Source organism: Panthera tigris, chromosome B4 (assembly GCF_018350195.1).
Source record: "Panthera tigris isolate Pti1 chromosome B4, P.tigris_Pti1_mat1.1, whole genome shotgun sequence".
Lineage (NCBI taxonomy): Eukaryota > Metazoa > Chordata > Mammalia > Carnivora > Felidae > Panthera > Panthera tigris.
Window position 1 is genome coordinate 14,246,744 of NC_056666.1, and position 25,126 is coordinate 14,271,869.

Here is a 25,126-nt window from a genome sequence, read left to right on the forward strand (position 1 = left end):
AGGGGCAGAGAGAGAGGGAGACACAGAATCTGAAGCAGGCTCCAGGCTCTGAGGCGTCAGCACAGAGCCCGACGCGGGGCTCGAACTCACAGACTGAAAGATCATGACCTGAGCTGAAGTCAGGTCGCTTAACTGACTGAGCCACCCAGACTCCCCTAAGAAATTTATATGTTTCAGATGATGTGTCAACACAGTTATTCCCTATTCACAATTTAACACTTGAAGTAGAAAAAGATCATCAGGGCTTTTTCATGAGCTGCTGGTTTCCTTCTGGAAAATATTTTTCTAATTGATGACTATTTCAAATCTCAGAATAAGTTTTATATATATATATATATATATATATATATATAGTTATAAGTTATATATATATGGTTATAAGTTATATGTATATATGGTTGTAAGTTATATATATATATATGGTTATAAGTTATATATATATGGTTATAAGTTATATATATATATATGGTTATAAGTTATATATATATATATATATATATATATATATATATTTTTTTTTTTTTTTTTTTTGTACAATAGTGAATAATCCATAAAATTTTCTCTGTCTGGTACCTTCTGGTTGGTGACTTTCAGTTTAAGAGGTGGGTAGGTTTTAAATGTTTCTACATTTGAAAATGTAGGAAGAGGCAAATACAGTTTAGGAAGCTAATCATTTTGATGCTTAGGCTGTCCAAACATTAAAAGAAGAGGAATTAAGGAACATTTAAAAGAGAACAGTAGGGGCGCCTGGGTGGCCCTGTCGGTTAAGCATCTGGCTTTGGCTCAGGTCATGATCTGGTGGTGCTTGGGTTCAAGCCCCACATCAGGCTCAGCGCCTGGAGTCTACCTCAGATTGTGTCTCCCTTTCTCTCTGCCCTCCCCTGCTCATTCTCTCTCTCTCTCTCTCTCTCTCAAAAATAAAAACATTTAAAAAAATCTATAATAAAAAGAGAACAGTAACAAGATAAAATAGTCTCACTACATAACGGCTCTTACCACTAAAAAGCAAGCGACTCATACAGTCCCCCGCTCCAATATGATAGCAGCATATAAAGCTCAGATCTTGGATCGGTGTCTTTCAAAATGTTACTAAGAGTTTATTGGTAAAGAGTGTAAGAGAACACTCCCAACACAGCTTTAAGATAGACGAAAGCTACCTCATAAATATGTTCCACCACTGGTCCAACTCCCTCCTCTTTGTGGAGCTCCTCTTCTGGTTCCCAGTTAGGAACGGGCAGAACGATCTGCGGAGGGTGCGACACTCTGAAACATGGAGCGTTTTGTTAATTGCTGCTGATGACACAGGTGAAGAAGGCTTCACTAGTGGACGGTATAAGAACAGCAACTGGACGAAGTGGCCCTCAATTTATTTGAACTATTGAACTATAGACTTATAGTCTATATAGACTTATAGACTGTTTGAACTATAGACTTAATTGTCTATAAGGAAAAAAAGTATGGAAAGTGATGTCTAGCAAAACAGCTAAAGGAACCGTAAAGCATCTAAAACATCTTCCGAAGGCTCTTAATTCCTAGTCTCTAGCTCACAGGTGGACTATTTTATAGTATCTCATCTCTTGGGCACTAGGGGGCAGAGTGGAGAGCATTCCTGAGTTGAGATGGGTAATTAAACATACACACATATAAATGTATAAAGCTACCTATAGGTCCTGTGCAAGTGTATGAGTGTGTGTGTGTGTGTGTGTGTGTGTGTGTGTGTATACAGGATATAAATCCCTGCTTCAAGCCATACCAAGAACTGGGACTTTTTTTTTGTGGATAAAAATCTAGAATACCGTGTGGTGTGTTAAATAATGAGTTGTGAAGAAATGTAGTTTTTAATTAAATACTTCAGAGGAGAAAAGCAGCCACTTGTATAATCCTCCTTCTGAGATTTCTTGGGCTTTCCCCAAGGCTAGGCCCAGAGCCAAAATAAAGCCTGATGGAGTTCTAGAGTTGTCTTCTAGATAAGTTAAGGGTAAGAGACAGAGAATCACATGATTTAATCATGTAAGTAGGATATTAACTTGATACATGGATATTTCTTGCCTGCCATTTACACTTAGAAAGAGAGCACCGGGTGAATACAGTACAGTACCTGGGCATTATTCTACAGTAAAAGCTGGTTACAAACCAAATTGTTATTTTTATATAAGCTTAAAAAGGTGAATTCCCAAAAGAACAATTTTTTTTTTTTTTTAGCAATTTTTAGGTAAAGTATGTTTAAAAGAATTCCTAGACCTTTAGTTAAAAGCAACTCGAACAGAAAATCCCTCTTTTGGCAATCAGATGTCTTAAATGCCCTTTCAAAGGCATTAGTACTTAACACAGCCTCTAGCAACTTCAAACAGCTATCTTTATTTTCCCCTCTGAGTAATCTCTTTCTAAAGCAGAAAGCAAAATTTACTGGGCTAAATACTGACCCAAGGGCAAGTAACTTAATTTCTGTGTGTCCCTATTTCCTCATCTGGAAAATTATGATAAACTCTTCGGGTTGTATACCACAAATGATTGGAAAACAACTCAAATGCTCTTGGTCAAAGTTAATTTGGCTGCATTGTCTTCTGGGGGTGAGTGGAAGAAGTAAGTATATTTTTTCAACTGACAACCCACAGAAATTCTACTAAATTATACAACGCTTTGCTTTCATCCTTAATGGGCAACTATTTAACAAAAAGTGCAGGGCACAGCCTTGAGGGGCTGGTACCTCAATGTTGCCTACCCTTGTATTGCTTTGTTGATATGTGATACTCCCCCTTCTGACTTGATTTGATTAATTCATGTTCAGACCAAACTCTGGGAACTTGGCGACGAGAAGAGTACAGAACACAGAAGGTTACTTTCACTTGAGTGAAGCCCAGAGAGTTTGGGCTTGCTTTCCCATGGAGTTTTCACAACCTAACCATCCAAAACTTTTCTTTGCTCTTAGCAAAGGCCACAGAGAGCTGACCCCATGCTCCACATCCATTGTGAGGCTCTAGGGAAAACTTTTTTTTGTTTTGTTTTGTTTTTGTTTTTGGCATAGAGAGCAAGTATAGGACACGTATAGAACAAGTATGAAAATTTTTTTCTGAAAGATTGTGTTCTTATGGTCATCAATCCTGTAAGACTGGTCATAAATGCTCCAGTATCACAGAATCATAAATACTTAGAACTTGACAGGTGCTATGGAGGCGATGTGTTCAAAACCCCTCATTTTATACATGAAAGGAAAACGTGTTCAGAAAAGTAGAGGTTAGTTGCAGGTGAAGACTAGAGCTCAGGTTTACTCAGAACCATCCGTTTTACTTCCAATATATGGTTGACCCTTGAAAAACACAGATTTGGACCGTGAGGGTCCATTTATATGCAGATTTTTTCCATATATAAGATACAGTACTGTAAATGTTTTTTTTTTTCTCTTCCTTATGATTTTCTTGACTTTTTTCCCCTCTAGTCTACTTTATTATTAACATACAGTATATAACGCATATACAAAATATGTGTTAATCAACTGCTTAAGTTATCAGTAAGGCTTACTGTCAACAGTAGTTCAGTTTTGGAGGAGTCAAAAGTTACATGTGCAGGGGGTTGGTGCTTCTAACTCTTGTGTTGTTAAGAGGTCAACTGTGTTAATGCACCAACAGGGGCCACTAAAGCAGCAGTGATTTTAGCAAGGACAACTTAAACTTCCTGCCCCATTTCTGTAACAAAATCAAATAGAAATCTGTAAGGAAACAAATAATCTATTATAGGGCATGGCAAAATCATTCAAAAGGTATGGCTCACAAAATTCAGTTATCTACCCTCTAAGACTTTTTCTTTTCTTTAAAAAAATTTTTTTTTAGTGTTTATTTATTTTTGAGAGACAGAGAGAGACAAAGACAGAGCATGAGCAGGGAAGGGGCAGAGACAGACAGAGACATGGAATCCAAAGCAGGCTCCACGCTCTGAGCAGTCAGCACAGAGCCCGATGTGGGGCTTGAACCTACGAGCCATTATATCATGAGCTGAGCTGAAGTCAGACACTTAACTGACTAAGCCACCCAGGTGCCCCTGAGACTTTTTCAAATCTGGGGAAGCCATGGCAAAAACAGTGACTCTCTAAAGATTCCAAATAAATAAGTGAAAGGTTATTCCTGGTTTCCAAAATTATTATTTTTTTTTAAGAAGGAAGAAAGAGTGTAATCAACTATTAGCCTAGGATAAACAGCCCAAACAGCCCTTACTGAATAGTGCTCACATTCTAAGATGGAGGACAGACCACTGTTCCATGGAGATGCACCAGTAATATGAAGAGTGGGGCACCAATGGGAATACTAGACATTAGGAAGGGATTAGGGAAGCAAGGAATTAGGTTTTTGATAAGTTAAAGTCTATATGCTATTGGATGTTCAAATCTGATGCTGCGGTAGTATGGTAGGGACCCTATTTTCGTAATCCTATTTTCAAACACTATTAGTCCTAAATAGCAGACTACTATTTATTGTGTGGAACAACAGTGGCTCTCACCGTGATGGCCAGTGTCCATACAGACCATGGTTGTTCATGATGGCAGTGTCCCTTAATCAAACCCACTCAATCCTGATTATATTACAAAGGACATGATTTTATTACTCGTTGTGAGCTCAGTACATGTGGTGCTGCCTCTTGTGGCCAGATTTACTTCTTACAGACTTCAATGCTAAATTAATCCTTTGTCCCAACAAATGACATGTAAATCTGCTGAAAGACAGTGTTGACACCATCTGGCTTTAAAATCAGTAGAACATGGGGCGCCTGGGTGGCTCAGTTGGTTGAGCGTCCGGCTTCGGCTCAGGTCATGATCTCACGGTTTGTGGGTTCGAGCCCTGTGTCAGGTTCTGTGCTGACAGCTCAGAGACTGGAGCCTGTTTGGGATTCTGTGTCTCCCTCTCTCTCTGCTCCTCCCCTGCTCATGCTCTGTCTCTCTCTCTCTCTCTCAAAAATAAATAAACATTAAAACAAATTATAAAAAAATAAAAATCACTAGAACAATTCTCAGTATTTTTCCCCATTAAAAGAAATCAATCCATTTGAGTTTATTTTTAAAATTATAAAAATGAAATAAGAACTGCTAGAGATAGTGGATGATAAAATATATTGGAATAAACCAACTGGCAAAAAAAAAAAAAAAGATTTTTCTGGAGAGTGAGTGTGGAAGATTTTCAACACAGCAGCTGTCTGTTCCCTGAAGAATTAAACACTGGAGCTAATATTTTTGCTGAGTATTTGGAATAAAGAGTTTTATTTTGCAAAATGGTTAAAAAGAACTTTAACACTATGTTAGAGAATAAACTGTGGTCAAATGCTGGACATTTATCTAGTGATTAAAAAACCTGCACCCAGATGAGAAATCCAATTCTAATGACCTGCTTTGAACATTGGTAAAGTGAATAGAAAATGTCCTTCTTTTTAAACTTAGAAACATTGGTGTCATCATAAATGATGGCAGAAATGCACTTGTAAATATTTGTCTTACAAATTGGATATATAAGAATAAATACAGTTATTTTACACACTGTGCCGCCTTGGACTGAGTTATGTCTTATGGAATAAAAATAGATCCCAATTTAAAATTTGTTTTGGAATTTAAAAAGTTTCAATTTATTTTTGGTTAGCAAAACAAAGAAAAACTAAGCTTAATGAAGTAGACAACATTTCATGTATTCTAAGGTATAAATGTTAAAAATATGTCAAAATAAGATAGTACAAAAATGCTTATTTCTTCTCTGATTTTCTTTAGTGTTTTTCTCAGACAGGGGAGTTAAATAAGAAATGCACAAAAATGAAACATCTGGATTAGCTCCAATTATCTATAAATCAAACTCATTTCCTGTGAGTCAACTCATGAATTGAGGAAGAAATCACAAAGGAAATTACAAACGCTGTGACTGAAAACCCAACATATTCACATTTTGGTATGTGCTCCAGCAATTCTTAGAGGAAAATTTACAGCACTAAATGCTTATGTAAGAAAAGAAGAGAGGTCTCCAGTCAATGATTTAATTTCTACATAGAGGAACCAGAAAAAAAGAGAAAATCGAACCCAAAGTGAGCAGAAGGAAGGAAATAATAATAACAAAAGCAAGGGCCAATGGAATAGAAAACAAACAAACAAACAAACAAATTAAAAGAGAGGGTAAAAAAAAAGAAAGAAAAAATATGAAACCAAAATGAAACCAAAAATCTGGCTCTTTGGAAAGGTCTTTAAACTCTCGTTAGAGTGACTGGTGGCGGGGGGGGGGGGGGGGGGGAAGCGGGGGAGTAAAAGATACAAATTGCCAATATGGGGAATGATGAGGTCCTACATACATTAAAGGGCAAATGAGAGATCATCATGAGCCATGCATGTAACAACTTAGCTGAAACAGACAACTTCCTTGAAAGACAAACCGAATGTTTCCCCTTAAGATCAAGGTAGGATCTAAAAACAAGGCAGAGATGCCTTTTTGCACCATGTCTATTTGATCCTGCCTTGATACTCCTAGACTGTGCAGTATGAGAAGAAAAAGAAATAAAAGGCATAACTACGTAGTAAACAACTTAACCTTTCCCCCAAACTGGTGTGGCCTTTGGCCTCAGCTTCTGAGAGGTAAAATCTAAGCTCTAGAAATTTTATGCCTGAGAGGAAGAATTATCTTTGTTTTCTTGGGGGTCTTGGGTCCCACTGGATATTCTAACTGTGATTTAGAGTGAGAGCTGCCCACATCAGAAAGACCAACAGTGTGATTCAGGGTGGGAGCTTGATCACATCATATCAGACAACCTGGAGACTGAGATCAATTAAGTGGTCAATGAATCGGTCATGCCTACATAGGCAATAAAAACTGTGATTGGGGATCACAGTTGGATCCTGGGTTGGGGATACTCCATATATACTGTTATATACCCATACGAGGAAAGTGACATGTCCTGACTCCTTGGAGGATAACAACAGAAGCCTTGTGTCTGGTGGTACTGTCCCCAGGCTCCAACTTATACACGTCTTCCCTTGGCTAATTTTAATTTTTATCTTTTCCCTGTAATGAACTGAGCCCATGAGTATAATACCTTTCAGTGAGTTCTGTGAGTTCTTCTATGTGGATTATCAAATCTGAGGGGGGTTTGGGGAACCACTCAAATCTGCAATTGGTGTCAGACATAAGGGTAATCTCTTGGGGCACCTGTGTGGCTCAGTCGGTTGAGCGCCGACTTCGGCTCAGGTCGTGATCTCACAGTGCGTGGGTTCGAGCCCCGCGTCGGGCTCTGTGCTGACAGCTCAGAGCCTAGAGCCTGCTTCAGATTCTGTGTCTCCCTCTCTGCCCCTCCCCCACTTGCGGTTAGTCTCTCTCTCTCTTTCTCTCTCTCTCAAAAATAAACATTAAAAAAAATTTTTTTTAAAGAAGTAAGGGTAATCTCTTGTGGGTACTATTGCCTTGAACTTTGGAGTTAGCTAAACTTTTGCACATACAGATGAGATTAGTCAGGATAAAAAATAAAACTTTGTATTCACAGATGACATAGGAATGTTATAGAAAATTCTAGGAAACCAACAAACAATAAAGCTACTAGAATTTGTAAGTGACTTTATGAGATCTCAGGATACATTGCTTGCATTTCAAGACTTATTATACATGTAGATCAATGGAACAGAATGGGAGGTCTGGAAACAGCTTCACAGATAGACAAAGGTGTCAAGCAATTCAATGGGGGAAGGATGGTCTGACAACCAATAGCATAGCAACAATTGGATATTCTTATACCAAAGTGAGCCTTGGACCTTACCTCAGATCAGATTAAAAAATAATTTAATCATAGACCAAAATGTAAAATTGCAAAACTTGTAGAAGAAAACAATAGAAAATCTTGTGACTCTGCAGAAAGCAAAGATTTTTTTTTTTTACAAAGGACAGAAAGAGGGCAAACTATAAAATATTTGAAGTCGAATTTCATACAAACTAAAAATTTTTGCTTTTTGAACATCACTGTTAAGAAAATGACAAGCCAAACCATAAACTGAAAGAAATATTTCAGTAAGAAAATATTTGCAGGACACATATCCGATAGATGATTTTGCATGCAGAATATATAAGGAACTTTTACAGCTTGATAATGATAGACAATAATAAATGGGCAAAATTTTATTTATTTTTAAAAATTATTATTTTTTAAATTATAAGGTTGGTATTCTTAATGTTTATTTATAAATTTATATTTATTTTGAGAGAGACAGAACGTGACTGGGGGAAGGGACAGAGAGCGGGGGAGAGAGAGAGAGAATCCCAAGCAGGCTCTGTGTTGCCAGAGAGCCTGTGAGATCATGACCTGAGCCAAAATCAAGAGCCAGATGCTCAACTGACTGAATCACCCAGGCACCCCGGGCAGAATTGTAAAAGGCACTTCAAAGAGAACCCTACTGGCAAATGAGTTGTGAACAGATGCTCAATATCACCAGTCATTAGAAAATGCTAATTAAAACTCCATGAGATTCTTCTCACATACTTATTACAATGGATAAAAACTAACGAAAAAAAAACCAAACCTCAAGCACATTGCCTACAAGCCCACGGCACAGCTGGAACTCCCATCTGCCGGAGGGGGGGGGGGACGTCAAATGAAAATGGCACAGCCACTTTGAAACACAGGTTGGCAGTTTCTTGTAAAGTTAACCATACCTTTGCCATACAACTCCACTCCATTTGTGAAAACAAATACCCCAACAAAGACCTGTATGTGAATGCCTCTAGCAGGCTTATTATTTATAGCCCCAAACTTGGAAACAACCCAAATGTTCACCAACCTGTGGACGGATGAACATTTCACGGGACTTCTGTATAGTGGAATACTTCTCAGCAATAAAAAGAAACAGACCACTGATACATGTAGGAACATGGGTGTTTTTTTCAAATGCATTATGCTAAGTGAAAGAAGCCAGATTCAAAAGGCTACATTCTGTAGGAGTAGATTTATATTATTTTTCTGGAAAGACAGTGACAGAAGATAGATCAAGGTTTCCAGAGCCTGGGAGTGAGGGCTGGGTCAACTACAAAGGTGCATGAGAAGCTATGTGGGGTGACAGAACTGTTTTACATTGAACGTCCTTGTGGTGTCTTAATGCTTCAAACTGAACATCTAAAAAAAAAAAAAGGGTGACTTTTACTTTATATAATTTATACCTCAATAAACCTGACTTAAAAAAAGATAAACCCCATAAACTGAAAAGATATTTGCAACCTCCGTAGCTGATAAAGGATTAGTGTTTCAACTCTAGAATAGGAAAGAGGGCTGCCTCGTGGCTCAGTTGGTTAAGCATCTGATTTCAGGTCAGGTCGTAATATCACAGCTTGTGAGTCTGAGCCCTGCATCAGCTCAGAGCCTGCTTCGGGCTCAGAGCCTGTCGGCACAGAGCCCGCTTCGGATCTTCTGTCCGCTTCTCGCTCTCTGCAACTCCACCACTCACGTTCTCTGTCTCTCAAAAATAAATGAATATTAAAAATAAAAATTAAAAAAATAGAAAAGAGTTCCTATGAATATGAAAAAAAGTCTCTTAGTAGAAATGTGTCTTTAAAAATGAACAGAAATTACCCAATTTGGGAAGAATGGAGTCAGCAAATGCATGAAAATGCTACTTGGTCTCATTTAGGAATCGGGGAACAGCAAATTGAACCTTCAGTTAGATAGTATTTCTTATCCATCAAAATGAAAAACTCCACCATTCTGTGAGTTTAGTTAACAAAGTGGAGAGTTCTTTGAATGATAACTTGGTATAATTATTTTGAAAAAGTTTGGTACTATTTAAAAAAAATTTTTTTAATGTTTATTTATTTTTGACAGAGAGAGAGAGACAGAGCATGGGGGGGGGGAGGGGCAGAGAGAGAGGGAGACACAGAATCCGAAGCAGGCTCCAGGCTCTGAGCTGTCAGCGCAGAGCCCAACGCGGGGCTCGAACTCACAGACTGCGAGATCATGACCTGAGCCGAAGTTGGACGCTCGACCGACTGAGCCACCCAGGCGCCCCAAGTTTGGTACTATTTAGTAAAGTTAGTGTACATTGTCTGATCCTGAAATTCTACCTCTAAGCAGGTACCCTTCCCACCTCCTTCTACATGTGTACCATGAGGTATGCACAAGAAAGTCTGTAACCAAGGAAAAAGAAAAGCCCCAGTGTTCATCAAGAGTGGAATGGATGAGCAAGTATCGTGTTGCTTTACAATGTTAAACCCTACTGCAATTAAAATGAATGAACTATAGGCACCTTCCCTAGAGTGGGTGAATGTCAAAACACTCATTTGAATGAAAAAAATCACAGAAGCATAAACAAACAAGATTTTGCATAGCTAAGGTTCAAAGAACTCTCTCATAGGCTGCACGGCATGATCATTTATAAATATGCACCTGGAGGCAGGCTGCCTGTACTTCCATGGTACCTCCCCACTTCCTAGCTGGGTAGCCTTCAACCCCAAAATTCCCTCACCTGTACAGCAAGGATACTGGTCCACATTAAGAGGTGCCAATGGGTTGGGGTAGCACATGGAAGGATCAATCCATGTTAGGTATTATTCTGTTCTAATCCACTAAGTGGCACCTCACTGGTCCCAGGAGGACAGGCAGAGCTCCACCTCCCCACCTCCCTCACCCTCACAGAGGGCAGCCAGAGGCTGCAGTATCCTGGAGACAAGGGCTCTGAATGCAGTGGCCCTAGCTGCCAACATGGAGACGTGGGAACCACTCAGGACTATGAAAAGGATAAGGGAACTGGGATTGCTGGAGCCCCAAAGACAGTTCGGCCCAGAATACCAAGTCCTAGTTTGTCCTGAAGGAATAAGAATTACAATGAAATCAATGAGGTCCACATTTGTGTAAGATAAGAACTCTATGCCCTCCATTTCTAATGTCTTTTCATCCCCCAGGCATGATTTCCCAAGATGGTAGTTCTTCTAAGCCTTTTACTTGACCACTTTCCTCTCATCTCTCAACTGATTGCTTATTGGTACCTTTTTCAAGGAATAGGACAAAAGGAAAAAGATATAAGACGGAGATCCCATCAACCCTCACATCTACGAGCTGGCCATTTGTTAAACTCAAGATGTGGTATGGTGAGGCTAGGTTTTCATTATATTTCCAAAATAATTTTTGGAGAAGTGAGACTCTCAGGGTCTCACCTGTCTGTCTATTTTATCTGGCGTCACTAGTTTTTATAGTCTGATTACTGAACTGTCAGTTTGGGGAGTAAAGAGATCTCTTGTGTTGATATCCTTCGAGTCAATTACCATTCAGGGTTTACTCTAGTTTTTAATGGAAGGCTAATGAAGGGTAGAAAAGCATGAAATTTATAACCAGAGTGAATTGTGATTGCTAATGCATTAGGAAAATTCCATATAGTTTTTCCTAGTGTTTTTCATAACGCTCACATACAGGAAGCCATTATTATAGTATAACTACTACAATATCTTGATTATTACTTACCCTCTTATTTCTACTTGAGCTACAGCAGTGATGTTGATTTGCAGGCTTACAAAATTGCTGTCTGGGTTGTCCTTGTTGGAACTAAAACACAGCGACAATATGATTTCAATATATTTTCTCAGCCATGTTACAACATATGATCATAAAAAACATTCCATATATAAAAAGAATAACAAACATTACTACTACAGTCATTCAGAAAACAATGGCGTATCCATTCTACGAAATCACAACCATCTGAAAGTGGAAATGCTAAGATTTTCTATGGGTAAAAATAATGTAACTTTCCATGAGGCGGCATCTTATCTGAAAACACAACAGACATCTAGGAAAGCTAATGCTTTTTTGTTTCAATGGCTAAACCAAAAAGGCAGTGAGCTGAATTCATTTTCCACCTTCTACCTTGGACACATTCCTTAACTTCTCTGTGCATCATGTTTATTGCCCATCAAATGGGAAAGGACGGCACAGTGAACTCCTGATTCTCCATGCTAATAAAGAAGAGAACTGGCAAGAATAATCCAAGAGCAGCACATAATGGAAAAAGCGTTTGCATTTGGCTCTGGAATGCATCATACCATACATTGTTTTGGCAGCAAATTTATCTTCCTTATGGTTTATTTCTGAAGTAATATTAAAATAAGTGCACATTCACTGCATGCTCACTGGCTGACTAGGGTGGGGGGCAGGGACTGAATTAGAAGCATAGCCAATGACGATGGCAGGAAGAAGCAAGACCCCAGGAAGTCTGGCAGCTCAGACTGACGCAATCAGGAGAGGCCATCGATGCTGTCCAGGGCATCAAGAATCTCAAGATAGAAGGTGAATGTTTAATGATGTTTCTTAGAACAGTGGCAAAATTATTTTTAAGTCTGATTTTTTTTTTCTCTCAAGCAAATATAATCACGTATGAAATTTAGCTTTTGAAAAATACATGTGTTGGGGCACCTGGGTGGCTCAGTTGGTTACGCCCCCGGCTTAGGTCATGATCTCGCAGTTCTCAAGTTCGAGCCCCGTGTCAGGCCCTGTGCTGACAGCTCAGAGCCTGGAGCCTGCTTCAGATTCTGTGTCTCCTTCTGTCTCTGCTCCTTCCCCATTCGCACTCTGTCTCTCTCTCTCTCTCCAAAATAAATAATAAAAATATTTAAAAAATTTTTAAAAAAATGCACGTGTTAAGCGGGCAGTAAAGAAAATGAAACATGGTCTCATGAGAGGCTGGACCAGTAGCTGAGCTTTGAATGCAGATGTCATTTGCCTTTATTACCCTCTTGTGCTTTCACTGAAGTCACCCTCATATCCCCAAGATTATGCAGCTTTCAGCAAACAGATGTGGCCACACCACCACTGACAGGTCATGTTTATATCCAGGTCTCATTAAGAAGAGAAAGCGTCCGCTTTTCATCATCGACTTTCACACAGATTCAATGGATAATGCTTTAACACTGCAGGAGTGGTAATGGGGTATGTTCTGACTAGCTTTTGAAGCTTCCCAAATGTGGGAGCTGGAAAGGAGATGTAAAAGTCAGCTTTCAAAGGAGGAGGAGGAGACAGAATCATCCCCACAATGCTTTTGAAAAGTCTTGTCTGATTGTATATACTGATAAGGCCACTTAAACCACAAACACACATAAAAGATATAAACAGGCCAATGTCAGGCTCATTTCCTGCAATAGGGCATCACTACTAAGCTAGTGATGAGCCTAGGGGGACTTGTTCACCAAAGTTTGAACCCCAGTTTCCAGGCCACTTTATTATTATCACATCTGGGGAAAATCAGTTAACTAAAAAGGTTTTTGGGGTTTTTTTTTTTAAGGCAGAATTCTTAATTACCAGCAAGAAGTCATTAAGTCTACTTGTTGTACATTGCATGGCTCTGAATGCATTATGGAAAACTCTTCAGTTTGGAAATTTAGGTCTCATTGTTGCACACGTTACCCAGACTTGGTTCTATTTTCTAGTTCACACTGCTTTGCAGCAGTGAATGTAAAAATGATGAAAAAAAAGTCGTTTCATTTAAGCGATCCTGTAACTTCATTGTGTTTTGTTTCCATGTGGTTTAAATAACACAATTGTCTTTACTCACAAAAAAAGCCAGCAGATGTAAAGCCCTGAAATCATCTTTGGACAGGAGTCTAACATGAAGCTTACGGAGGCTATTTTACCATGTAATGAAAGCAATGGCAGAGGTGGAGACGAAACCTGTTGGCTAATCAAAATCATCTGTCACACAGCCTTGTCATGACACTAGGTACTGCCATCAGCCAGTGGTGTCAACAAAATCTCCCAGTAAGAAAGGCACCAGGCTTGATATACAACTTAGATGCTTCCTTGACCTCTTTTCCTGGAAGGAAACCTCCTTCACTAACACCACTGCTACATTCAAACAAGCAATCCATCACCGTCCGGGATGCTGAGCTATTTATACTGTCGGTGCTAATTCTGCATGGGAATGATGGATTTCCTCTCCACAACTACGCCCCATGTCATGCACCAAGGATAAACACGTTTTTCATTTATCACTCTGATGCTATTTTCCTTTTCTTTACTGTTCCCTCTTTTCTAACATTCCCTCTGTACTTTCTGTGGTCTTTGGAATGTTAGCAAATACAATACGATGTTCATTTCACCGCTGCTGAGGAAGCAGTTTCACTGATATCACAAAAGACCTGTTTGTATGTGGGAACTGCTATCTGAGACCCGCTCTACACAGGGAGGAGAATGTTTACATGTCACACAGAGCTGTGGCATGAAGAGACCATTTAATGAAAACATTTGGTAACATGAAATATTTTAAGTTGATTAATACATAAAGCCCGTTTCTCTTTGGGTTCTGTTTGTGGAAAGGGGCATTAAAAGTGGGTAATGGCGATCAATATGGTCAAAAGCTTAAGAACTTAGACTTCAGAATATTTGGTTTAATTTACTTTTGGTTTTAACACATTTAAATTGAACGCACACCATCCATAAATATTGATTTATGCCTTTGGAGTCTGCCAACGAGGCATGTAGATAAATGCTCACTCGTGAATACTTCACTATTTGAGTGTTAAGCATTCTCAAACGTTTTTATCTTGGAAATGTCTGTTTTTGGAATTTGATGCTTTGTGTATGTTCCTGTAGCCTCTCTGGTTCTTCCTTCATTTCCACATTTTTATGTTTTTTTCAGAATAATGTTAAAATAGTCATGAGTTTCTATAGCACATAAGGATGGAATATCATCATGGTCCACTCTTTTAGATGAAGCGAGATGTTAGAAGTGTGACCGTTTCTATCTTCCATCAAATTTAGCACTTTGTTGCTAAATTCACTGGTTGGAGGATGATCTCCAGGATGGGTCTGGGGAAGGCATTTGGAATATTAGTTGTTGTCCTTTGTCCCCAGAGTGAACTACTCGTTTCATTTATTCTGTTATCTGTAGCTGCAATCAAAAGTAAGAAGGATGTGTCAGGGAATTTGCTTTGCATCTTTGTAACAGATTTTATTTCTAAATAAATGATTTCTATTTTGTGAGGATGTATCTTCATACCGTTTGTGGGACTGACATCACAGACAGTGATGGTAAGAAATAGAAACTTTAGGCTGCTGTCTGGAGTGATGGTTCTCAGTATAGGGTGCCTTTACTTTTTTTTTTCTGAAAAAGTTAAAAATATAAGCAAAAGATTCCCCAAATAAAAATATTTAGGACTACCTAAACCTTTTGGAAAATATACATTTATGTAGACATAAAGAAGTGATTTAATATGCTTTTGGTAAAATGGTATTACAGAAATCATTGTGTCAGCGTCTCATCACTAATATGGGTAAAATTTTTTTAAAATCTCTTAAGAATCAGCAGAAAATATTAAGTTAAATCTTTAAAAAGAATTAAGGTCAGAAAAGGACGTAAGGTAGGTGATAAAAACCTTCCTTCTTAGAAATCTATCACAAGATTTAGGGGATGTGGTTTGTGATACAGGTTGCAGATTTTTTTTTTTTTAATGTTTATTTATTTTTGAGAGACAGAGACAGATCGTGAGCAGGCAAGGGGCAGAGAGAGACACAGAATCTGAAGCAGGCTCCAGGCTCTATGCTGTTAGCACAGAGCCCGACACGGGGCTCCAACTCACGAACCATGAGATCATGACTTGAGCTGAAGTTGGACACTTAACCGACTGAGCCACCCAGGCGTCCCGCAGGTTGCAGATTTTAAAAATCTACTATGTTCTTATACAGTTTATATATTTTATTTTATTACTATTTTTAATTTTTTTTAACATTTTATTTATTCTTGAGAGACAAAGCATGAGCGGGGATGGGGCAGAGAGAGAGAGGGGGACACAGAATCCAAAACAGGCTCCAGGCTCTAAGCCCAACATGGGGTTGGAACCCACAAACGATGAGACCATGACCTAAGCCAAAGTCGGACGCTTAACCGACTGAGCCACCCAGGTGCCCCAAGTTTATATATTAAAAAAAAAAAAAATAGAAACCCTTAATCCAAGTAGCTATTAAAAAGTAATGCATTGCACAAAATCATCGCTCTCTAATCACTTCTTACAGGATAGAAGATAAGTGTAGAGATTTATCCACATTGAACACTAGTATTTGAGGACCAAATTGTAGATACTGACTTCAGAGTTGTGTTATAGAACAAGGGTTCACCCAGCTGAGTATGTGCTGTCAACATCAAGGCTGTTTAAACTTTTTTTTTTTAAATGTTGTTCAAACTTTTAAAATCGCAGACCACAGAAAATTATTGTATTTCACAGGGTGTCTTACTATGCACATTTACATTTCTCTAATTGGATCATTTGATGAAGAAGACTGTGATATATTATATTCCATTCACTTTCCTTTTCTTTTAATAGTGGCCTGGAGTCATTACATTTATCCCATCACTGGCTAATGGGTTTAAGTCCACACTTGGGCTTTTATGCACACTGCTACCTCCAAGTCTTTCCACTCATTAAATACTGTTTTTGGCCATGAAGGAACAAACAGAATAGACAGTGAAAAGATAAGTCACACTTGAGTCTCTGAAAAGTGTCAGTCTTAGAAAAAAGGGGCAGCTACCTATATGCTTTGTCTTACAGTTACCAGAAAAGGCTCTGTCCTCTGAATCTCACCTGCTTCCTGCCATGGGGCTCACAGTGAAACCGTCAGAGACCCATTCATTCCTGACAAGTTAGATTTCAAGTTTGCAAACGCGTAATCTATGCTTTCTTGCAGAGATTTTATTCTCAGGGATTTAATGACCCCCAGCTCAGAGCATGGCAGAGATATTGTTGGGGTGTTGGTGAGGGCAGGAGAAAGGATGTAAATCAGAATCAGGAAAAATGGAGGTAAACCAGGGTGCGAGGGTACCCAGGACAAAATTTTACTAAAATAACTTGGCTTACAGAATGGATCTCTTTTCAAAAGCAAACAAACAAAAACCAAAAACAAACAAAAACTTACAAAACTGAAAAAAACAGACACAAAAAATGATCTGTGAAAAGTCTGGGTTCTAATTTCAGGTTAAGGAGTTTGATTCGTGGCCATTCATCTCACTATGGATCTCTCTAATAGTGGATGCTGACCATGATTTTAGGCATTTAAAGATCTAACCTTCTGATTTGGAGATCGAAGTTAATGCTCATGTTTGTTTTCTCAAGACGTGGAACTGCAAATCGGAGGCCCAGAGAGTACTAAAAGAAAAAAATCACAAGACACTAAGGTTATTACAGGGAGGGACCATATACACAGCCTAAAAATCTTTTTAAATCATCCCTGCACTTCTCTCTCTCTGCCCCTGGTGGGATTCTCTCTCTGCCCCTCGCTCACTTGTGCCCTCTCTCTCTCAAAAAAATAAAAAAATAAAAATCATCCCTGCAAATCCCTATCTCATATTGCTGCCCTTTTCCCTGCTTCCACCCCGGGGGTTGCCTAGAGGAAGTCACGGAACTAAGACTGCAGAGGCCAGACATTCAAGTCCCTCTACATTGTGGTTCATTCTCTTCATTTAGTCCTGTACGAATTCTTCTCCTGCCACCTTCCTATGTGCTAAATTAAAAACAACCTAAATATACAAGAGGCAATTGATTTGGAAAACTGTAATGCTTGTATTTGATGCACATTTACGGCGTCATTGAAACTGACTGCGAATTGGGTCATGGGGTGGGACGCCTACGCAAATACGTGGAAAATGCTTCTAATGGAATGATGACCGATAAAGAAAAAGGTTACAAAGTTGTACATGCAGTGTGTTTCAGGTATTGTTTTAAAAGTTTGTCGGTGGAAAAATGACTGTACAGGAGTGAGGGTGTATTGTAAAAAAAAATATACCAGAATACTATGCTATGGTAATAATATTAAGGTTATGAGTGTAGGGATTGTTTTTGTACCTTTCTTGATTTCCCAAAGTTTTAAACCTCTTATTTTTTTAAGCTGAGGACAGGTTTTTAAAACTTTGGGGAAAATTAGTCCAATGATAATATCAATAAGGAAGTAAAATAAGAGCCAATAATTCTATCACTTACTCTCCTATGTACTGTGCTAAAGCCTTACATGCCTTGTCTCACAGAATCATGACAACCACCCCATGAGGTGGGTACTCTGATTGTTGACATTTTACACTCTGAGCAGTCATCTGAGGATCAGGGAGATCAAGTGCCTTCCTCCAGGTGCACAGCAAAGGACCTGTAGAGTTGGAATTGAAATTCTTGCAAGCTGACTCTGGAAGCTGCACTCAAGGCCACTGCACCCCAAGAATCAGATCATTGATTAAAAACTCGTGTTAATATGAACCAGTAGTAATATGAACTAATAATAAATCATCATTCTAATCATAAATTGTCATCATTTCCCTAGCCCTTACTGAATGCGTTACAAGCAGGCACTGTCCCAGTGGCTTTATATATATCATGTCAGTGCACTGCTCCAAACTTTCCTAAATGTGGTGATTCTCCCATTTCAATGTGACTCGTCCAAGGTATCACAACTGATGAGCAGCAAAGCTGGGATTTAAACCCATGTGTATCTATTAAGCCTATGCATCCTTATGCCCCAGCCATGATGAATTCTTTTATGATATCAAATGTGCAATTTTTGGTCAGACCCCTGGGACTTTGCACATACACTTCCCCCTTCTTTGAAAACCTTAAAACTTTTCTGCTTTCTTCTACTTGAAGACGTTCTACTCATGCTTCAAAGCTCAGGACGAGAGATCCTCCTGCAACATACTATCCGATCCCACAGGGCCGGTCAGGCAGAAATTTTCTCTTTATTCCCCCATCTCCTTCTTTGCAACCTCCGATAGTGTTAATGTTGAGTTTCTTATTGAATGGGCGTTGTATATTTTCATCTTGATATTGTCAGACTCTAGCTTGGTACCAGGTATACAGAAGGGATGCACTAAAACAGTTCCAGTGGTGGGGATCTTACTCTATTGGGATGAAGCCTGGCTAATGTCGGTCCTCATTACAGAACAATTCAGCCTGGGACAAAGATACAATAAAGATGTGACAATTTCATATTGTAAGAGACACATGTATTCTCAGCTAGAACCAAACACCAAATATCTGGGCGGATTCTAAAGGACCTTTGCTGAACCACCACTTACTCGTCTTCCTGCTTGAGAGATTTTCCAAGTTTTTATAAATCCTATTGGCACCTATTTTATATGACTATAGCTATTATATGAAAATGACATTACTACTTACAAATCAGGAGTAATACTTCTGAATACTACCTTGAATGTTTTGTTAAATTAAAATAAAATGTCACTCGAAAACTTTTTTTTTTTTTAAATATTGAGTGGGACTTAACTAAATGTTTCTGGTGATTTATGATGCTTTTTAATATTTAGGGCTGCTTTTATATTTGGAATTTTACTACGATCCACTGAGAGTATTTTTTTTTAGTACAAAATGAAGAAGTAAATAAATCAAAGTGTTTTAAAAGAAAACAGAATGCAATAAAATTTGATGTGTTTAAGGGCATTAAAGGGTGAGATAAGAAAGCTATTAGGTTTCTTCCACTAGAGACCTCACAGATAAATGAATACAAACAATTTACCTCCTTGACTTCCAAAAATTATTTGCTGGTAAAACGGGCAGACATCATTTCACATAAATACATCCATGGTTAAGACCACACTGCATTTTTACCCTCTTTGAATGACACCAGTGGCCAGTTTTGCTCCAAGATTATTATTTGTTATTAATGATCTTGGATGATCTCTGGTTTAGATTGAACACTTGTAATACTGAAAAAGGAATGAGTGCCTGGTCATTTTTATAAAATTTTATGCAAATGCCACGGTTACCATGTCAATCTGTTCCTCTTTAGTGTTAGGTAGACCTCTTCTTCATGCCAAATTAGGTGATTGGATTTTTCTTGATAACCAGCAAAAGGATTTATTAGTTTCTGGACAAAAGGATTCTAATGGAAAATGTCCCAATTTCTCAGCTGAGAAATCCCATTCTGTCTTTCATGGCTTCGTTTAAACATCTCATCTTGTCTGTTATTCATTAGTTTTTATCCAAATACTTTTCCCAATTTTGCAGACCAGACAGAACATGGACTTTGTGTGAGGTCCTGGTTCGAATCTTGGTTTCGTCGTTCATTATCTGTGTGATTTGGAGAAATTTATCTGATATCTCTCAGTCTCAATCTCCTCATCTATAACACAGGAGAAATACTCAACTAATGGGATTGTTGGTTGTGAAAATTTAACGAGATAACATAAAAAAAGTACTTAGTGATGCATTTATAACACAGAGAGCAATCAGTACATGTTAGCTAATAAAAAACTGTTATAAAATTTTATCTTTCATTTAAATAGTTACTTCTTTTGGCCTAACAAGTGAATTTACCAGACTATAGCTTGGCACACTTTATAAATAACTGGGAGTTTAAATAAAGAGCGTAAAAAGTGTGTAAAAAAGCAAAAATATTATTTACTTTTAGAGCGTAAGAAAGCAAAAATATTGTAGCAGAATACCCTAAAGTAAAAATTGGGAATAGGAATTACTTGATACTTTCAAATGCTCAAATAAATGTGAGAGACCTTGGGCTAAAAGGTTTATTTACTGCAGGACTTCTCATCACCTTTAAAATGCGAATGTGCACCTAAATGTTCCAGAGGAGAATATGATACCCAGCAGTGACCACAGAACTCCCTTTTAAAGCCTTATCTCAAGGGATCAACACTCTTTGGAATATACTTTGGGAAGCTATTCTAATACAAACCTATGCAATTATGAATTTTTATGAAATTTTTTTCAAATAGGCCACTTCATTGATAATCATAAATATCTAATTTAAAACAGAGGAATACATATGTTTAGTTTATGAAACATTTAAATATGCAGGATTTGCAGATTTCAGAATTTTTTTCTGATTTATGACTTCATAATAAGTATGTCCACTGGGATATTTATTACAAGTTACTATGTGTACTTAAATGGCAATTGCAATAAAATAAACTTATTGTCCACAAGAAAACCCGAATGAGAAGTTCCTAAATCTGGAAACAAGGAAAGAAGAAGAAAAACATGTCTTTATTCTTCCAAATTCACATTACAGATCATTATTAACTCTCTTTTTCTTGCTACAAACACATTTCAGTATTATTCTCAAGTTCAAATGCATGGAAAATATAGACCTGGCAGAGCTGACTCAAAACCTAGATCATGGTAACATTTTTAATATGAAAATACTGTGAATGATACCCATACGGGACGGGACGTATGTCAAAAATCCAAGTTTAATCACCTTTGCTAAAATCTTTACTTATGTTATTTCTTAAGTCATTTACGGAATACCGAGAAACAATTGAACTGCCGTGAGATTCAAAGAAACAAATATCCCAAGAAAACATCTGTAGTAAAAAAGAAAAAAAAAAAAGTCTTCATAGATGTGTACCATCTAAAAGACATGTTAAGAGTAAAATGAAAAGAGAAAGCATATGAAAGTATCCATCTTTTCATGTGTTTAACCTCAGGGTTCCCACTCTGTATAGGATGTAATCTCCCCCCCCCCCCCCCCCCCACGGTCGTTTCCTGCCTAATTTGTTTTCGTTACCAGGTGCTAAACAGCTGAGTGCCAGTGGGGGCGCTTTCCACGAGCTGTCTTTAAAATGCAATTAGAACCTAGGAAGGGCTTCTGGGTTTCTCTTACATTTGTTCCAGCCACCATAGGGTTGCCAAGGTCACACACCACCATCCGGCTTGTATTTTCCATCTTGTACTCACAGCTCAGTGGACGTAGCCCCTGCAGTGGGAAAGAACACCAGCATGGAGTTCGGGGGGGGGGGGGGGGGGGGCGGCAAATAAGTTACATCCTGTCACAAAGGCAACGCGGTGTGGGCGGCAAGCTTCCCTTGATTTCAAACACCTGTGTGGGCCACCGGGCCCAGGAGTTCACGGGTGACCATTAACAAGGAAGAGACGCTTGGGAGACAGAAAGATCAGAGTTTAATTTGAGAAGGAGGTTGGAGCGGTAAGCGCGATGTGTTTCACGGAGGAGCAAAACGCTTACCACGTGCAACAAGGAACGTTTTAGAAATTATTGGCACTATTGCTCATGTTAAATTTGGGCCAGGAGGATCACAGATGAGTAACCACCACGGAACAAATTTATTCTTGCCAAGATGAAATGGCGGCTATTAGCAGAGGGTATCGTATGCCTCGGTGACCATGTGCAAGAGAACTGCTCTGAACACAGAGTCCTACACACCATGGTTCTAATTTTGAGGCGACACAACGATCTCTGTTCGTTCCTCTAAATACTCAAGACGGGAAGAGAACGCTTTCGTGTTTCCCCAGTGCTTCCCGTCTCCCTTCTTCCCCTTATAGCCTGTTCTCATCAGAAAGTATAAAAACTCAAGTTTGAGGAGGCGTTTAGAGCTAGGTGCGGGACAAGTTCTCAAGGTTACAGCAAACGAAAGGGAGAAGTGAGGGAGCTTTATCTTTGAACTTCTTCCCTCTGCGTCAGGTCTCTCTCATGTCTTGATGCTACTCCCAGCTGCCTCGAAATCCGCACCTTGCTGTCCACCCTTAGTCCCTTTCCATTTTTCAAAACCTGATGTCCCTGTGGCCCTGCTCCACCTCTAGTGATAGCTACAAACGTTCACCCCTTATTTCCCTCTAACTTACGAAGTGCCACTAACATGACCCGTCATCCTCATACCCAGAGATAAGCTGACAACAGGGGGACCTTCACAAGGAGCAACCTTTTGGGAATTTCCGCCCCAGGAGAGGTCCGTGGAAGGAAGAGCATTCTGAGTATGAGGACCATCTGTCCATCTGTCAGCTCTACTGAAGTTTCATTTAAGGAAGTAATGTGAATTCTCATGTAAAAGTTTCAGAAATCACCCTCTATCCCATTCTTCCCACTTCATTGAGGAAAAACCAAGATCCAACACCAAAACAATGAGAAGCTAGACAAACAACCAGACATCAAGGTGAAAAATTTTGTTAATTTTGCCTCGAGAAAATTAACCTCAGGGGGACAGGGGTTTTTGTATCTCTTTTATTCCCAGTGCCTGGAGCCGTGTTGGGCACAGAGCAGTAAATGGTGTCAGGAGACAGCAGGAGCGGATCACACGCTTTGCTAAGATGGGGCTGAAATGAATGGAAACACAACTAACTAAAATCCTCCCTCCTGGGGGCGCCTGGGGGGCTCAGTCAGTTAAGCGTCTGACTTCAAGCTCAGGTCGTGATCTTGCAGTCTATGAGTTGGAGCCCCACGTCTGGCTCTGTGCTGACAGCTCAGAGCCTGGAGCCTGCTACGGATTCTGTGTCTCCCTCTCCTTCTGTCCCCTGCTCACACTCTCTCTCAAAAATAAATTAAAAATCACACACACACACACACACACACACACACACACACAAATCCTCCCTCCTGCAGTCAACCAGGTAGGAACACCCACTGAAAAGTCTGTTCAGAATGATCAGAAAGGAGCAACTGACCGATATCTGGAGGCACCTTAATATATGCTCTCTCTAAATAACTTGCATGACACATTAGTATCTAGGCAGCTAAGAAACATATTTTCAAAAAGCTGGTAATGCTCTCTCTTCTGAAAGATAGCATTAGCATGTATTTAAATTCTTTTTTTTTTAACTTTTTTTTTTCACGTTTATTTATTTTTGAGACAGAGAGAGACAGAGCATGAACAAGGGAGGAGTAGAGAGAGAGGGAGACACAGAATCTGAAACAGGCTCCAGTCTCTGAGCTGTCAGCACAGAGCCCGACGCGGGGCTTGAACTCACGGACCGTGAGATCATGACCTGAGCCTAAGTCGGACGCTTAACCGACCAAGCCACCCAGACACCCCTTTAAATTCTTAAGGATCTGTAACTAACCCTAATTGTACAGAGATGTTTGTGTTCAAATTAAGTCAATCCTGAAAACAGAAAAAAAGAACCCAGCTAAAACGTTTTTTAAAATGTCCACGAGCCCTTTGAATATATAATTCAAAGTTAGTTTCTATAGTAAATATTTTTATCTTATCTAAAGGTTAAAAGTTATATGTACATTTTTCCCAGCTTTCTAGAAATAGCTTTTTCACATCAATCAAAGATCTTTTCTTTCCCCAGTCCCTCCCACCCTTTTTCTTTTTTTAACCTTTACTTCCTTTCTCTGAGTGAGAGGAACAATGATTGTTTTTCTAGATATTTCTAGATTATTTTCCTTAGCTGTTCCAGGGACACTCTTGCTGTAATCCATTTATAGCTCTTAACATATTATTCATTCACTAAAAATATGTACTGTGTACCTGCTATTTACCAGGAACTGATAAAAACTCCTCGTCCTCACCGAATTTCCAATTACTGTAACAACCATAATAAGTAATCACAAGCATTGTAAAAAGCAATGGAAACATAATCAGTGCAGTTTCAGTTTTACGATAGGAGAGATTCATAGTGATAGAGGAGGTTATGCACTTAGATGTAAGTAGCAGATTGAAGGAGGTCACATCAGGCTGCTGGGGGGCAGTGCGGACCGGTGGTTAAGAGCACGGGATTGGACCCACCAGTGAAGTGTATGCCAGGCAACAGCTGTGTTAGGCATGTTAGTAAATCTCTCCTCCTCTGTAAGTGGGGGATACCGATAGCCTTGCTGTTTTGCTACAAGTCCGCTACGGAGATTAAGTAAATTAAACCCATATAAGATCTCAGAGCAGTGCCCAGCCCATCTCGATTCTTCAATACACGTTTGCAGCCTCAATCATGACGGAGCTGAGACTTGAAGGATAAAGAGAAAGAAGTGAGCTGGATAAAGGGGAGGAGGGAGTGGAGTTGGTGCGTCCGAGAGAATGAGCAGCAGCCACAAACTCTTGTGGCAACAGAGCACACGTGCACTCCAGGAACTGGAAAGAAATTCAGTCCTGCTGGCATGTAGGGTGCGGGGGAAGGGAAAGGATCCAAGCCCAGGGACGAGAGGCTAAAGAGGTGAACAGGGGTGACAGAAGTAAGGGCCTCGGTAGTTACTGAGGGGCTTTGGGCTTTATCCTCAAAGCAATGGGGACTTAATGAGGGGTTGCAGCAAGAGGGTGCTGTGGTCAGATTTACATTTTAGGGAGAGGACGACCCCTTGCAGCGAGGGGAGGGGAGGCAGGGAGATGGGGAGATTAGTTAGGAGACATTTGTGATCTCGGCAGAAGATCAGGCCAGCTCTGATGAAGGCGGTGTCAGGGGCAGTTAGGTGGAGAGAA

The 25,126-nt window shown here is 39.4% G+C and overlaps 1 protein-coding gene across 1 annotated transcript in view; it reads right to left on the reverse strand.

The window, feature by feature from the left end:
* ITGA8 (integrin subunit alpha 8) overlaps nt 1–25,126 on the reverse strand; it is a 187,662-nt gene that overhangs the window by 37,502 nt on the left and 125,034 nt on the right. Inside the window, exons 21-24 of the mRNA XM_042991143.1 lie at nt 21,586–21,678; nt 17,032–17,111; nt 11,446–11,526; nt 1,158–1,263 (exon numbers count right to left, since the gene is read on the reverse strand). Of these exons, the coding sequence (XP_042847077.1) occupies nt 1,158–1,263; nt 11,446–11,526; nt 17,032–17,111; nt 21,586–21,678 (360 nt within the window). The remainder of the gene's footprint in view (nt 1–1,157; nt 1,264–11,445; nt 11,527–17,031; nt 17,112–21,585; nt 21,679–25,126) is intronic.